General features: G+C 35.5%; 1 protein-coding gene across 2 annotated transcripts; it reads left to right on the forward strand.

The window, feature by feature from the left end:
- The first annotated feature begins 209 nt into the window (after window positions 1-209).
- On the forward strand, window positions 210-5,518 carry LOC18440612 (3'-5'-exoribonuclease family protein). Of its 2 annotated transcripts, XM_088850397.1 has the most exons (8): window positions 210-296; window positions 329-580; window positions 858-927; window positions 1,088-1,193; window positions 3,869-3,935; window positions 4,150-4,225; window positions 4,341-4,648; window positions 5,129-5,518. In XM_088850397.1, exons 2-8 carry the CDS (start codon window positions 377-379, stop codon window positions 5,216-5,218), a joined length of 921 nt encoding a protein of 306 aa, XP_088706523.1. In that variant the 5' UTR covers window positions 210-296; window positions 329-376; the 3' UTR covers window positions 5,219-5,518. The 2 variants fall into 2 exon arrangements, with proteins under 2 accessions (XP_088706523.1, XP_088706527.1); XM_088850401.1 differs by having other exon boundaries at window positions 210-580; window positions 2,786-3,935.
- Window positions 5,519-12,933: the final 7,415 nt, after the last annotated feature.

The following is a 12,933-nucleotide window of genomic DNA, read 5'->3' on the forward strand; positions in this document are numbered from 1 at the left end:
ATAGAAAAATAGATTCTCATGCCATCTTAATAATTTTTTATATCAAAATTACATTTAAGATAAAATTTTGAGGTGCGCCTTAATTCGATTTTTTTAGGATGCAACTTTACGCCGCACCCTTAATTACTGCTGCGCCAGACTGGCAAAATAAGTCTACAAACCCTCTCTCTCAGTTTCCCGCCGCAAGCATTTGGCATGAAACTCCAATCTCCAGTCTCTTCGCAGCTCTGAAATTTGAAGAGATAGAGAGAAAGAGAGAGGGAGTTTTTGGAAGAGAGAGAGAGAGAGAGAGGGAGGTTTTCTAAGAGAGAGAGAGAGAGAAAGGGAGGTTTTCTGAGAGAGAGAGAGAGAGAGAGGGAGTTTTTGGAAGAGAGAGATGGAGGGGAAGTCAGAGGAGTTGGAAGGGGAGATGGAGGTTGAAGCTTACAGGCGATTGTTCCCCCTCCAATTCTACGAGCGCCATCTGTCGGACTCAGTGAGACCCGACGCCCGCCCCCTCAACAAAGCCAGACCCACTTCCATTGTTCCTGCCCCTCTCCCTTCTGCTGATGCCTCAGCCATGGTCAAGATTGGAAATACTGTACGTTACTTTATTCATCTCTCTCTACCTCTCTTCTCTCTCTCTCTCTCACGTTCTGTCTTTGAATTGGTTACGTGGGTCTCTCTCTCTATGATGATGTTCTTAGTGTTTGAATTCTTTACATGGGTTTCTTTTGAATTTAAGTTTCTGCTGATTTAGAGAAGAATACATTTTGTTTGCTTAGGTTTTTTGAGTTCGGGGTTCCCCAAATTCCTTTTGGATATTACGGTTCAATGGATTTCAAAAGTGAGTAATAATGGGTTGTGGTTTGTGTCAGACCATGCTCTCTGGAATCAAACTTGAAATCATGTTTCCTTCATCGGACTCCCCTGACGAAGGCTGCATAGGTTTGTATTTCATTTCATCTCAATTTTTTTTTGGCTCCTTTTTTTTTTTATATACATTTTAAATGTTTTGAGGAATTTCTATTTGGGTTTTGCATTTGGGATCCATTCTTAGGTTTGATTGTGGGTCTCTCTCTCTCTCTCTCTCTCTCTCTCTCTGCAGCAATTGATTTCCATATGCCTCCTATTTGTTCTCCAATGGTTAGACCTGGTAGACCTGCCGAGGCAGCTCCTGTTATATCTCAGCAATTGAACAATGTTATCATGAGGTATGTAGGTGATCTGCCATTTCCATCCACTGCAAGTAATACTCTGTCATTCAGATATACCTTTCGTTTTATGGAATTAAGTTTTGGAAGGCCCTGAAGGAGAATTTATTTCATCTAGTGAGTATCTTCCAAGTTTTGGTTTTATAAATGGAAGCATCTTAAGATAGTGTACGTAGTAGAACAGTTGGGATCGGATATGAAGTCTTTACCCATCAAATGGGAAAACAAAACTTAATTCGACATCTTTTTGTTTCTTGATCCATTTTGTGTGGTTACATTCAAGCATTGTTGTCACTCCTTAGTCTCCATTGTACGAGTAAAATATTTTAAACTTCATGCAGATTTTTGATAAATCAATCATCAGGCCATCTTTTAATCCAACAAATAGTTGGATGGCATGATTGTTTTGGTTGCTTATGCCAAGTGCTTCGGTTTCTCAGCTCATTAGTCTGATAGTTTGTATTGGCATGGGGTGCACTGCAAAGTAACCAAAATTTCATTATGAAGGCATAGAAGAGACATACAGCTTCAAAGTTGACTAGGCAAGTTAATGCATACTTGTGAAGATCACATGGTAGTTCAGTGGGGAAAGGGTCCCCAACCCATGGTAGGAATGGAACCCAAAATGTCATGTTGTGGCACCCAACGCCCTAACAATCTATACTTTAGAGTCCATTCCTATATACTTCTTTTCGTCACAAAATGTTTTAGCCTATGTACAAGAGCAGTAGATTATTTTAGGGGAACAAGGCAATCTAATAAGCTGCTCACTGCATACTATCCCCTAAATCAAAGCATAAGTAGCGCATATTGACAAGCTGCCCATTAAGTACTAGTATCATCCTGATAGTTTTAGCCTCATTGGACTTGACATCCTCTAGTCACGGAATGTTTCACAACTATCAACTCTCTCTTAAAACAGTCTTTGCTTCTCAACAAGTATTATGTTGAAGCCTCATCTAGGTTTTTGTCTACCAGAATTGCGTCTTAATCTCTGCTTATGCCATGATTGTGATGGACCCTGGCTCCACAATGGCCTCTCCTGCGAAGCTATAATGACTCCTAAAGCAGAAAAATAATTTTCTTGTCATGTGACTTACACTTCAGTTGTTAGCTCTCATTCTCTTGGATAGTGGAGATGAGATTATACCCCGAAGGCCCCCAATAGTGTGCAAGGAGACCAATTACAAGTGGGGGATTGATTGTCTACTAACAAATCTTGAAATAACGCTTGAATTTACCAGTTATTCTAATGGAAGTCGTGTTTCTCAAGAGAGCCCCATTTGCTGTTAAGAGCACTGTTTACTGAAAATGGAATTCTACGAACCCCACAATACTCGAGCAATCCCAAGCTACATAACTGAATCTTTCCACTGTGATTTGTGATATCTGATTCCATCCAGCTTGAAAGCTCTTGGATTCTATAATATGCGATGAAATTGATAAACTTAGTTTGAATATAACCCGAAGTCTAACCAAGGCTTTCCAATTCAGTCACCAAAATATTCCACGCAATGAACGGTATTGTCTCACTTAATGTCCCTTGTTGATCACAAAAAGATTTCTTCATTGATGCCTGAACCACATTACAGGTAGCCACATCAAGGGGTGACTCCTGATTTCCCAATGATGTAAAGGGATTGTCGTGAAGGATATTACAAGGTGCTTGGGGTGCAGCACGATGCCTGGGCTCCTGTGACTTCGAAAACTCATCAATGGATATGCGGGCCCAGAGCCTGGCCGCAGACACACACACACACATACATACATACATTGCTGCCCGTAACAAAGGATGCGACATTCTTTTAAACATGTTTCACATGATAGCCACATATGACAGTTTTGCCTATGTACAAGTGATTGTTTATCTTGGTTCTCTGATAAAAAAATTTCAACTTCTTCTGATCTAATTTCAAGGTCTTACACATTATTTTCATTGTACTTATCTATTTATATTTCTAATGTTTAAGTATGGCTTTTGTCGTTTAGTTTTCCTAATGTGGATTGTGAGGGTTGAACTCGTGAACTTCGGGATTGTTCTCCTGGTTTTTGAATTTGTCCTGGGCGAAATGAAGAATAAACCATAGGTTGAAGTTGTCACACGAGGGTTTGAACTGAGGCTCACTAATAGAGAACCACTATCACTTGAGTCATCTAATATGATAGAATTGGTGGTAACTAATTTGAATGGTCTTGTAGTTTGCAAACAAACCACCACATCTATTTGATCTTATATCATATTCCATGCTGTATAAGAATCAAGGAAAAATGTGCATGATTTACTATTACACATTTTTTGGTTCCCTTTCTTTCTCCTGTTAAATTTGATGCTTACTTTGTTTCACAGTTTTCAGTGGTCTTCTTTTCTCTCAAGTGCTTGGAAACTTGTCTCACTGAAGTCCAATTTTTTTTTTGTGACACCTGACCCCTTAGGACATCAACCATTCATTCCACTATGGCTTACTGGAGTGTTCATATGGGTAAAATTAATTTCCACCATCCATCTCTGGAAAGGGATGGTTGATGACCCTTATGGCAGGGTGTATACCAGACAATATACCTTGTGTAATACTTTTCGGTCATGTGTCAGAAAACAATAGGCTACTCTTTGACTTTATAGATCACACTTTTAATGCCATGATAATTCTATGAACTGAAATGTTTGGCCAGTGCAGTTCAAAGCTTATCGATTTGAAGGAATTGTCTATAGCCAGTGGCAAGGCTGCATGGATGGTCTACTTGGTAATGGAATGCTACTTCTGTATTGTTTTCCTAAGATAGTACCTTTGATGGAAATGGTTCAGTAGTTTTTTCTAATCAAACCAAGATTCCCTTTTTTATTTATCCAGAAAATAAAACTATTTTTTTAAATGAATTTTGTACATACTATTTATATTTGAAGTGGACGGGTTATAGTGTTCATTTGGTTATAGAAGATATTTTGTGAGAAATGCAGGAAATTTACTGTCTAGATGCGGATGGTGCTCTTTTTGATGCTGCATTGCTTTCTGCAGTTGCTGCCATTGCTCACTGTAAGATACGACTTTCTTAGCATTTCTGTCTTCACCATGTGAGAGAGAGAGAGAGAGATCCTCCATCTTTTGGTTTTCCTTTCTTACTCCCCAAATGGTTCATGTTCCCATGCAGTGGAAATCCCTCCAGTTTGTCTCAATGAAGAAGGGAGAGTAGTGTCTTCTCAAGGTCAGGCCGAAACTAACACCGATAACAATGGCAATACTAATAATTCAAACACTGAGAAGAGAAAGCTTACACTCGGTAGCATCCCTTTCTCTTTGACATGCTTACTGCATAAGCAGTATCTATTGGTTGATCCAACTGATGAGGAGGAATCCATCATGCCATCGCTCCTCACCGTTGTGTTGGATACTTCTGGTCATCTTATCTCTCTCTACAAGCCTGGTGGTCCGGTCCTTGCTTACACATCCACCACTAAGGTTAGATCATATAGCCTTCCTTCTCTGAGAGTGAGAGACAGTTGTCTCACTTACCACTTAATAAAAAGTATTCATATAAGAAAAAAGTTTATATAAGGTATCAATCTTATATATTGAAATAAGGTGCACCTCAAAAATCCCCTAGAAACTGTTTTGATGTTAGAAAACACTCTAATTGGTCATCTTTGTATGGATATAAAAAAAAGAAAAAAGAAAAAATGAATTCTAAGTCCTTAAAAATAGTGTCTTGTAACAAGTGATCTAAACCGTCTATTTTCAATATTTTCATGTGTTTAGATTTGTCCCATCTGTACCATTTTTAAATTTTAAATTTCCAAACACTACTCTTGTATAGCCTTGTCCATGAAACCGATACTTCGTTCGAGCTACTAGTTGTCATAAGCAGCCATTTGTCGTTAATGGGAGAGTTGTTTGTTGTTTTTTGCTGATGATGCGGAGCCATTTATGGCATTTATGCAGAACTGTGTTGCACTGGCTACGCGTAGAGTGAAGGAGCTCGAAAAGATTTTGAAGGAAGCTCTCTCAGAAATGGATGTGATTGAGAATTGATTTGAAATTGTTCGCTCACCATGTTCTTGCAACTTCTTTACACCAATTGTTTTTGATGTCTCTCTCTCTCTCTCTGTGCGCGTGTGTGTGTAAGCCCTTCTTAGTGGGATGAGAAATGATAGAAGAATGTGATGAAACAAAATGTTAGGTGTCTGGGTGATTTAGGATTCTAGATCACTTTGAGCAGCTATTATTGGCTGATATGTTCGATTGAGGTTCATGTAGCTGGACCCAATTAGTTAGGAAAAAAACTTTGACAATAATGATGTTCGACTAAAGATTCACCGGAAATTCCCATAATATTGCATTGTTTTTATTTGCATTTCAAGCAAATTGCCTTAAAAATTCTAGATTTGGAACTTAGACTAGGTAGGGATATTTACACTATCTGAGCCATGGAAGCAAGACATATCTGTGTTCAGGAGTGTTGTACATGGCATGCATCCGTGAGTACATGAGAAAATAAGCATGTTTGGGCCTTTGTTTTTTCTTCAATACACAACTTAATGACCATCAAAGTGTTAGTTTTTACACCTCATGGTTGAAGGTGATTGTGACCTTGTACAAAAGTTGAAGGAAAATTGTTACATGCGGGTTGGACCGCATTTCTACACTATGCAGTCCAAAGGTATAAAGCATCCATCTGAAAGATGGATGCAGATAGGTGGTCCATCTAAAAATAAGTATAATTAACAGTCTAAATGTTTTCTTAATATAATTATTATTTTCAGTTTTCAATTTTTATTTTTTTTCCATATTCATGATCTCCATGTTACAGATTATATACTCTCTAAGAATTAGGATCAAATTATATTTAAAAGATATATTTATTGCCAAGCCCGCATTTTTACAATATGCGGGCTGCCCTAGAAACCGTGTCCAAAGAAAAATGATCTTGTATATAATCCTGATATATATATATATATATATATATACATGAAGAAGCACAAGCCACCATTTGAGCTGCCATTAGGTAAGCTTGCATGAATATAGATCGACATTTTCTCTAAAACATTTATTTCAAGAATTTATAGATCGACATTTTCTCTAAAACATTTATTTCAAGAATTTATAGATCGACATTTTCTCTAAAACATTTATTTCAAGAATTTATAGACCCCGGGAGTTTCAAATTTCATAGTTAGAGGAATCCCTGTTGCTAATGGAAGTGGGTCAGCAATTCAAACCTCAACAATTCAAACCCTTGAAGTTTGCCTAAAAAAGATAAAACAATTAGACAAAGGGTGCGGTTTGGGCATCCATAGCTATAGAGTTAAGATTGCGCACGGAGGCAAGGGGAACACCAGTACGTACCAATTCCTGGGTTTCCTTCCCTCTGTGATTGGATGGGAGGAAGAGGTGACTAGAGAGAAAAAGAGGGGTTTGAGAATTTCCTCATCTGAAATGGTTTTTTGGAGCTGCCATTAGGCGAGCTTGCCGACAAATTACCTTTCGGGCGAACTTCCCTCGAAGATGTTAGCAATCGGGAGATAGAGATGGGTGGTTTGCATCTTTTAATAGTCTCGCAGTACATTGAAGAAAGAAAATTAGTTGGAATCCGATAGAGAGGAACACTTACAGAAGCGAGGAGGACCCTTGTTTCTTGCGTTTTGGCGGTTCGTGTTCTAGTGAGCTGACGAGACAGAGAAGAGAATGGAGTCCCACTCTCTCTCCTCACCCTCTCACTCTCCCAATTTTCCTTCCCCCTTAAACCTAACCCATCTGTTATGACCTTTCCCATTGTTACAGCTCATAAAATCCCTCTTGCAAACAACAGGAGCAATTGTCACTATCAACTTAATTTTCCCCATAATTAGAGTGTTCTTGCCAAAATGGTGGGAGTAGCGGTTCTTTTATTACAGGTTTGGTCTGAGACAGAGTGAGAGAAACCCATTATTTGTTATTCTCTGTTTTTCTTTGCTTTTTATATGTGTTTAGTTTCTTGCTCCATGAAAGCAAGCCAGCAAGAGTGAGAGGATGTAAGTGAAAAATGAAAGGGTGTAGAAGTGGGGCGATAGAAAGAGAATGGTGAGGGGTGGAGAAGGGGGAAGAGAGAGAATGGCGAGTGGTGGAGAAGGGGGAGAGAGAGAGAGTAGAGAGAGATGACAGACACGATGGGAGAGTTTGAGGAAACCGGGTGCTTCTAGTTGACAATGTTGTTGAGTGAAACTCAATGTTTAATCTGAACTGTCCAATATTTTGGATGGTTGACAATGCTGCATCCTTAGCTATTCAGATAAGGATGCAACTGTATACAGACTTTTCCCTTAAACAAACTAACCTACCATTTTTTTGCATACTGAGGTTATGCATCGACAAGCGCACAATATGATCGCATATAAAGAAGGGTGTGGTTACCCTATAACCATAGCCTTGCAAAATTTAGTATGGCCACACTTAAAAAAAAAAAAAAAAAAATTGATAATGGGGTTGGGATTGCGGTGGTAGCAGCATTTGTGCTTAACTAAAGTCTATGTTTTTATTCTCACCTAATATTTTCAAAAACCATTAACAATTTTAAAAATAAGTAGGGGTTCGTCATCCTCACTGAATTACCCAAAAAAAAAAAAAAAAAAAACCTTACACAGCCTAGCCACACTTAAATATCCCTATGAAAAATGTAGTTTGAGAGCTAAAAAGCTTAATGATAGCATTTCAAATACTTTCCTACTCTAGAACTTGAAGTTTTGAAAATGTTGCATGTCTAACATATATGTGAAACTTGAAATAGACTACCCCAAAAAGTGTTACCATATCAACTTTTTGGGTTTAATATCCTTTTATTTTTTCTTTTTACTTTTTTTAGATCTATCATTTAGTTTGTAAGTAACCTAATTAGTGAAAGGTTTATATATATATATATGGAAAAAGCTGGGATTAGCCTACTAGCTCATATGAATATACGATCCCAACGATACATATTGAATCTGGGCCGATCTGACGATCACAGATGTTCGGCAGTGTTTGACTTTTTTTTTTTTTTACAAATTCAAATCACTTGAAATTTTAGGTATGTATTATTCTCATCAAGAGGCACCTAATAAAAATATAAAAAAATTATTCGTAAAAAATAAAATGATCAAAATAACCCCCAAAACTTTTTGGGGTATTTTGATCAATTTATTTCATGTAAAATATTTTTTTTTGATATTTTTTTAATATTCACCTATTATATTTTTTTGATATTTTTCGAAGATTCACCTTTTTTATAAACACAATCCTAAAATTTCAAGTTATTTGAATTTGTGGATAAATAAATAAAATTCAAACACTACCAGATATCCATGATGGTCAAAACGGCCCAAATTGAATCTGAGCCATTGAGCTTATATATTCATATGAGCTAGTGGGCTAATCCCAGAATTTTCCTCTATATATATATATAGGGCAATGATTTCATGCAACTGTTGTATAGTAATATGATGCAATAACATTAAAAAATCATCTTATGGCCATTTGTTTTATCCAAATTTTGAAATATACACTCTTTTCATTCTAATGTTCAATCACAAAAAAAAAAAAACACGACCTAGAAAGTATTATTTTAGCCCAATTAACATAAACCGTTCATTTTTGTGAGATGCTTAGATCTAAGCCTTAGAAGAATTTTTTCATTTTCAATTTTTTTGGATGGCTTTATTATCATTAGATGAACAATGTTAAAAAGAAAAAAAAATGATTTTGATTTTATAAAGGCTAAGAACTTGAAATTCACGAAATGAATGGTCTAGATTCGTTTTTGGTGGGGACTCATTTTGACCATATCTAGAGTTCAAATTGAACATTTTCTTTTGGGGGGATTGATTATTGAGATGAAGAGAATGTGTGTGCAAAATTTAGGATCATACAAATACCACAAACATGGTTTTTTAGAAATGTTGTTGCATTATACTACGATACAACCGTTGTATTGATAATTGCTCATATATATATTATCTTAAAGAATGTGTCAAATTTATATCGTCCAACTAAAATAGACAGCGTACAACATCACAATTGTACTTCTACCGAAAAAGTTGCCATCTTATATAAACAACACCACCGAGTTGAAGATCACATAAATGGTAAAGTGCTTTATGATCCTCATGGCCATAGCAAATCTATAGTAAAACGTGTGTGATCACCATTGAAGTAAACATATGACGATAGAGAGGCAACTACGTCTCTCATCATCACCTTCGGACCTGTTATTTGGACGGCGATCACTTCATGTATTTCATATTGTCCATGAGGTTTATGGTATATGCTTTCCTACTTAAAATCCCCAATGATAATATTCACGAAGATACATCAGGTCTCATGTTATTTATTCACAAGCAATGAATTAGGCTGGAGATAAAAAATTACAAAAAGTGAGTTAGACAAATTTTCAGGGGCTGCTTTCCTGAAAAATATCAATGAGCAAGGAATATCCTCACCATACCTTTCAATGGGCACTAGAACATATGATATCAAAGCTCCAAAATAATATCCTCTGATACAAAATGGTAACCCAAAAAATAGAAATATTAATTCATGAAAGATGGGAAATATAAATCTTAGTTAGACCTAGATAGAGCATATCCAGTGATATCTAAATGGATATCAAAAGGTTGAAAAAATCTTTTTCTGTATTATATGACATGAGGTGTATCTCACCTGTGCTAGATTTCCACCATGTTAATACAATTGACGTGGGAATGGGGCTGGGCATTGGTGGTTAGGGGGATGATGCCTCGACATAACATCCTACCCTCCATTCTCAATATTAACATGTCAAAAAAAAAAAAAGAAATAAAAAATATAACTAATAGTGCACCTGTACAAACCCTAAAACAAAAACATTTACCCAAAAAAAAAGGAAAAACAAAAGTAAAGCAAGAAAAAGAAAAGCAATGTGATATTTCTGATGTACCATTACAAAAGGATGTTTGATGATTGTATTTGTAATATTTTTCTTTATTTAGCAATAAAACAGGTAAGGGCTCGTCATCTCCATTGATTTATCCAGAAAAAACAATAAAAAAAATCTATACAATGATAAAACTATTGTGATCTCCACTGATTTACCCAAAAATAAATAAAATTAAGAAATCTATGGCATGATAAAACTAAGTATTGCCTCATTTGAGTAAAGAGAGAGAGAGTGTTGAGTATAATGTGGAAAAGTGATGGATGTTACCCAACTCAAAAGCCACTTTGAAGAAAGTGTTTTCCCCTTTCCCTTAACCCACACACTCCGCAAACCTCCACACCAACAGCAAGCCATAAGACGTCAGAAACCATCCAAACTAGGGAAACAGGAACACACCAACACAGAGAGACACAAAATAAAATAAAAGAATGCTACACCCTGAACTCCATCCCTATAATACCCTATTCTTTTGTGGGGGAGTTTTCAAAACCCTTTTTTTAAAAAAATTGTTTCATGCGGGCTGGATATACAGTCTAAAGGTCTAATGCATTCATCTTTACGATGGGTGCAAATAGGTGGTCTATCTAAAAACAATTGTACCTAACTGTCCAAATATTTTTTTAATATAATTATTATTTATAGTTTTCAATTTTATTTTATTGTCATGTTCATGATTTCCATGTTAAAGATTATATATCCTCTTAAAATTAAGATCAAATTATATTTAAAAAATTTATTTATTGCCAAGCCCGTAGAAACCATTGTTTTTTTTAGGTAATTCAGTGAGTAAGACAGACCCTACCTGTTTTTTCAAATAAATTACAGAGTTAATATTTTTTGAAAACCACAACTCGGTAACTATATGTGAGAGTAATACCACCACGATCTCCATGTTAAAGATTATATATCCTCTTAAAATTAAGATCAAATTATATTTAAAAAATTTATTTATTGCCAAGCCCGTAGAAACCATTGTTTTTTTTAGGTAATTCAGTGAGTAAGACAGACCCTACCTGTTTTTTCAAATAAATTACAGAGTTAATATTTTTTGAAAACCACAACTCGGTAACTATATGTGAGAGTAATACCACCACGATCCAGCTCCTATTATTAAAAGCAGTGTTTAGAAACCTAGATTATTGGGATGGACCTACCCTCCACTGTGCTGATATGGATAGGCTGAATCGGCAGTCGGGATCAGCTAAACTAGTAAAAAATTGGCAAAAATAAATAAATAATATTGTCGACCATTCCAAAAAGAGGTGTGGGGTTCAGATAACACGATTAGGATTGGCAATTCCATATCTGGATTGGGGTTTTTCCAAACACCGCTTAGAAGGGGAAAAATTAGCAAATCACATTTAAGAGTCCAGCTATTTAACATCTCACCAATGTCTTTTAATCTAGTCTTAAATATGGATATAATATGTGGATAGATACCTATGTATTTAAGTGCGGGCAATGATTTTCATGCAACCGTTGTATAGTAATATGATCAACAACCTTAAAAAACTATCTTATGGCTACTTGTTTGATTCAAATTTTGAAATATACACTCTTTTTATTCTAATGAACAATCACAAAAAAAAAAAAAATTTGAAAACACAAGATAGAAAGTATTTTTTTAACCCAATTAACATAGACCGTTCATTTTGGTGAGATGCTTAGACCTAAGCCTTAGAAGGATTTTTTTCATTTCCAATTTTTTTGGATGACTTTATTATCATTAGATGAACAATGTTAAAAAAGGAAAAAATGATTTTGAGTTTATAAAGGCTATGATCTTGAAATTCACAAAATGAATGGTCTAGATTCATTTTTGGAGAAGATTCATTTTGACCATATCTAGGGTTCAAATTGAACTTTTTTTTGTTTGGAGATTTATTATTGAGATGAAAAGAGTGTGTGAAAAATTTGAGGTCATACAAATACCACAAACATGGTTTTTTAGAAGTGTCGTTGCATTATACTATGATACAACCGTTGCATTGGATCATTGCTCCTTAAGTACATGCTTGAGAAACGTGTTTAGATAATAACATATAGATTTGTCTCTTCAACTATGACATAATAAATAAATAAGTCAAAAGAATAAAATATAGTTAGGAATATGCTAAAGATAGAAGAAATATAGTAAGGGCAGGTCACTAGGTTGGTCTCACAAGATCGACCTGGTAGATGTCTAATCCCCAAAACATGTGGGTAGAGGAGATTTTTTCTATCAAAATATATATCAAATCAATTTTTTAGAGTAATTTTTTCCAGTCATCCTTTGATTCACCTTGTGAATGATTTATAATAAAAAACAGAGAAAATAAGAGAGAGCATAGGAGTGACTTTAGGCTTTTAAAACCGTAGATGTGAGCCCTTCAAATGAATGTTGTATGGTGGGAGAGAAATCAAATTCCTTTTTCAAGATTCATTTTAAGAACTAGTAGATAAAAATGTGGATCTTTGGGGGGTCATTGACCCACAACGGTGGTCTCGCAAGACCAGACTGAATGGACTATTGAACTACCAACTGGTGTTTTAGCCTATTTGATTCAATACAAAACTAGTATTTAAACAAATTTAGTAGTCAAAACTAGTATTTGAACAATTTTGTCTGTTTGACTAATGATCTATTAAATAAGGGTGCAGTTGGCATACGGACGCCTCTAAAGGTGTAGAGGTAAAGTGCCCTTCAAATTTTATCACGGTATATAATTTTGATGTAAAATGTTATTAAGATTATCTCAAAATCTATTTTTATATCTAATTATAAAATTTTAAATTTTTAAAAATGGTTAAAATCAAATAGATCTATAAACATATGAAAATC

This window comes from Amborella trichopoda, chromosome 1 (genome assembly GCF_054954075.1).
Source record: "Amborella trichopoda isolate Santa Cruz 75 chromosome 1, AtrichopodaSantaCruz75HAP2 v2.0, whole genome shotgun sequence".
Taxonomy (NCBI): Eukaryota; Viridiplantae; Streptophyta; class Magnoliopsida; order Amborellales; family Amborellaceae; genus Amborella; species Amborella trichopoda.

Bases quoted from the DNA above. Each gene is read 5' to 3' on its own strand.
- LOC18440612 (XM_088850397.1), top strand. From the start codon at position 377: ATGGAGGGGAAGTCAGAGGAGTTGGAAGGGGAGATGGAGGTTGAAGCT. The intron at 1,194-3,868 runs GTATGTAGGTGA...TGGCCAGTGCAG, and splicing joins TTGAACAATGTTATCATGAG to TTCAAAGCTTATCGATTTGA. The intron at 4,649-5,128 runs GTTAGATCATAT...GCATTTATGCAG, and splicing joins CTTACACATCCACCACTAAG to AACTGTGTTGCACTGGCTAC.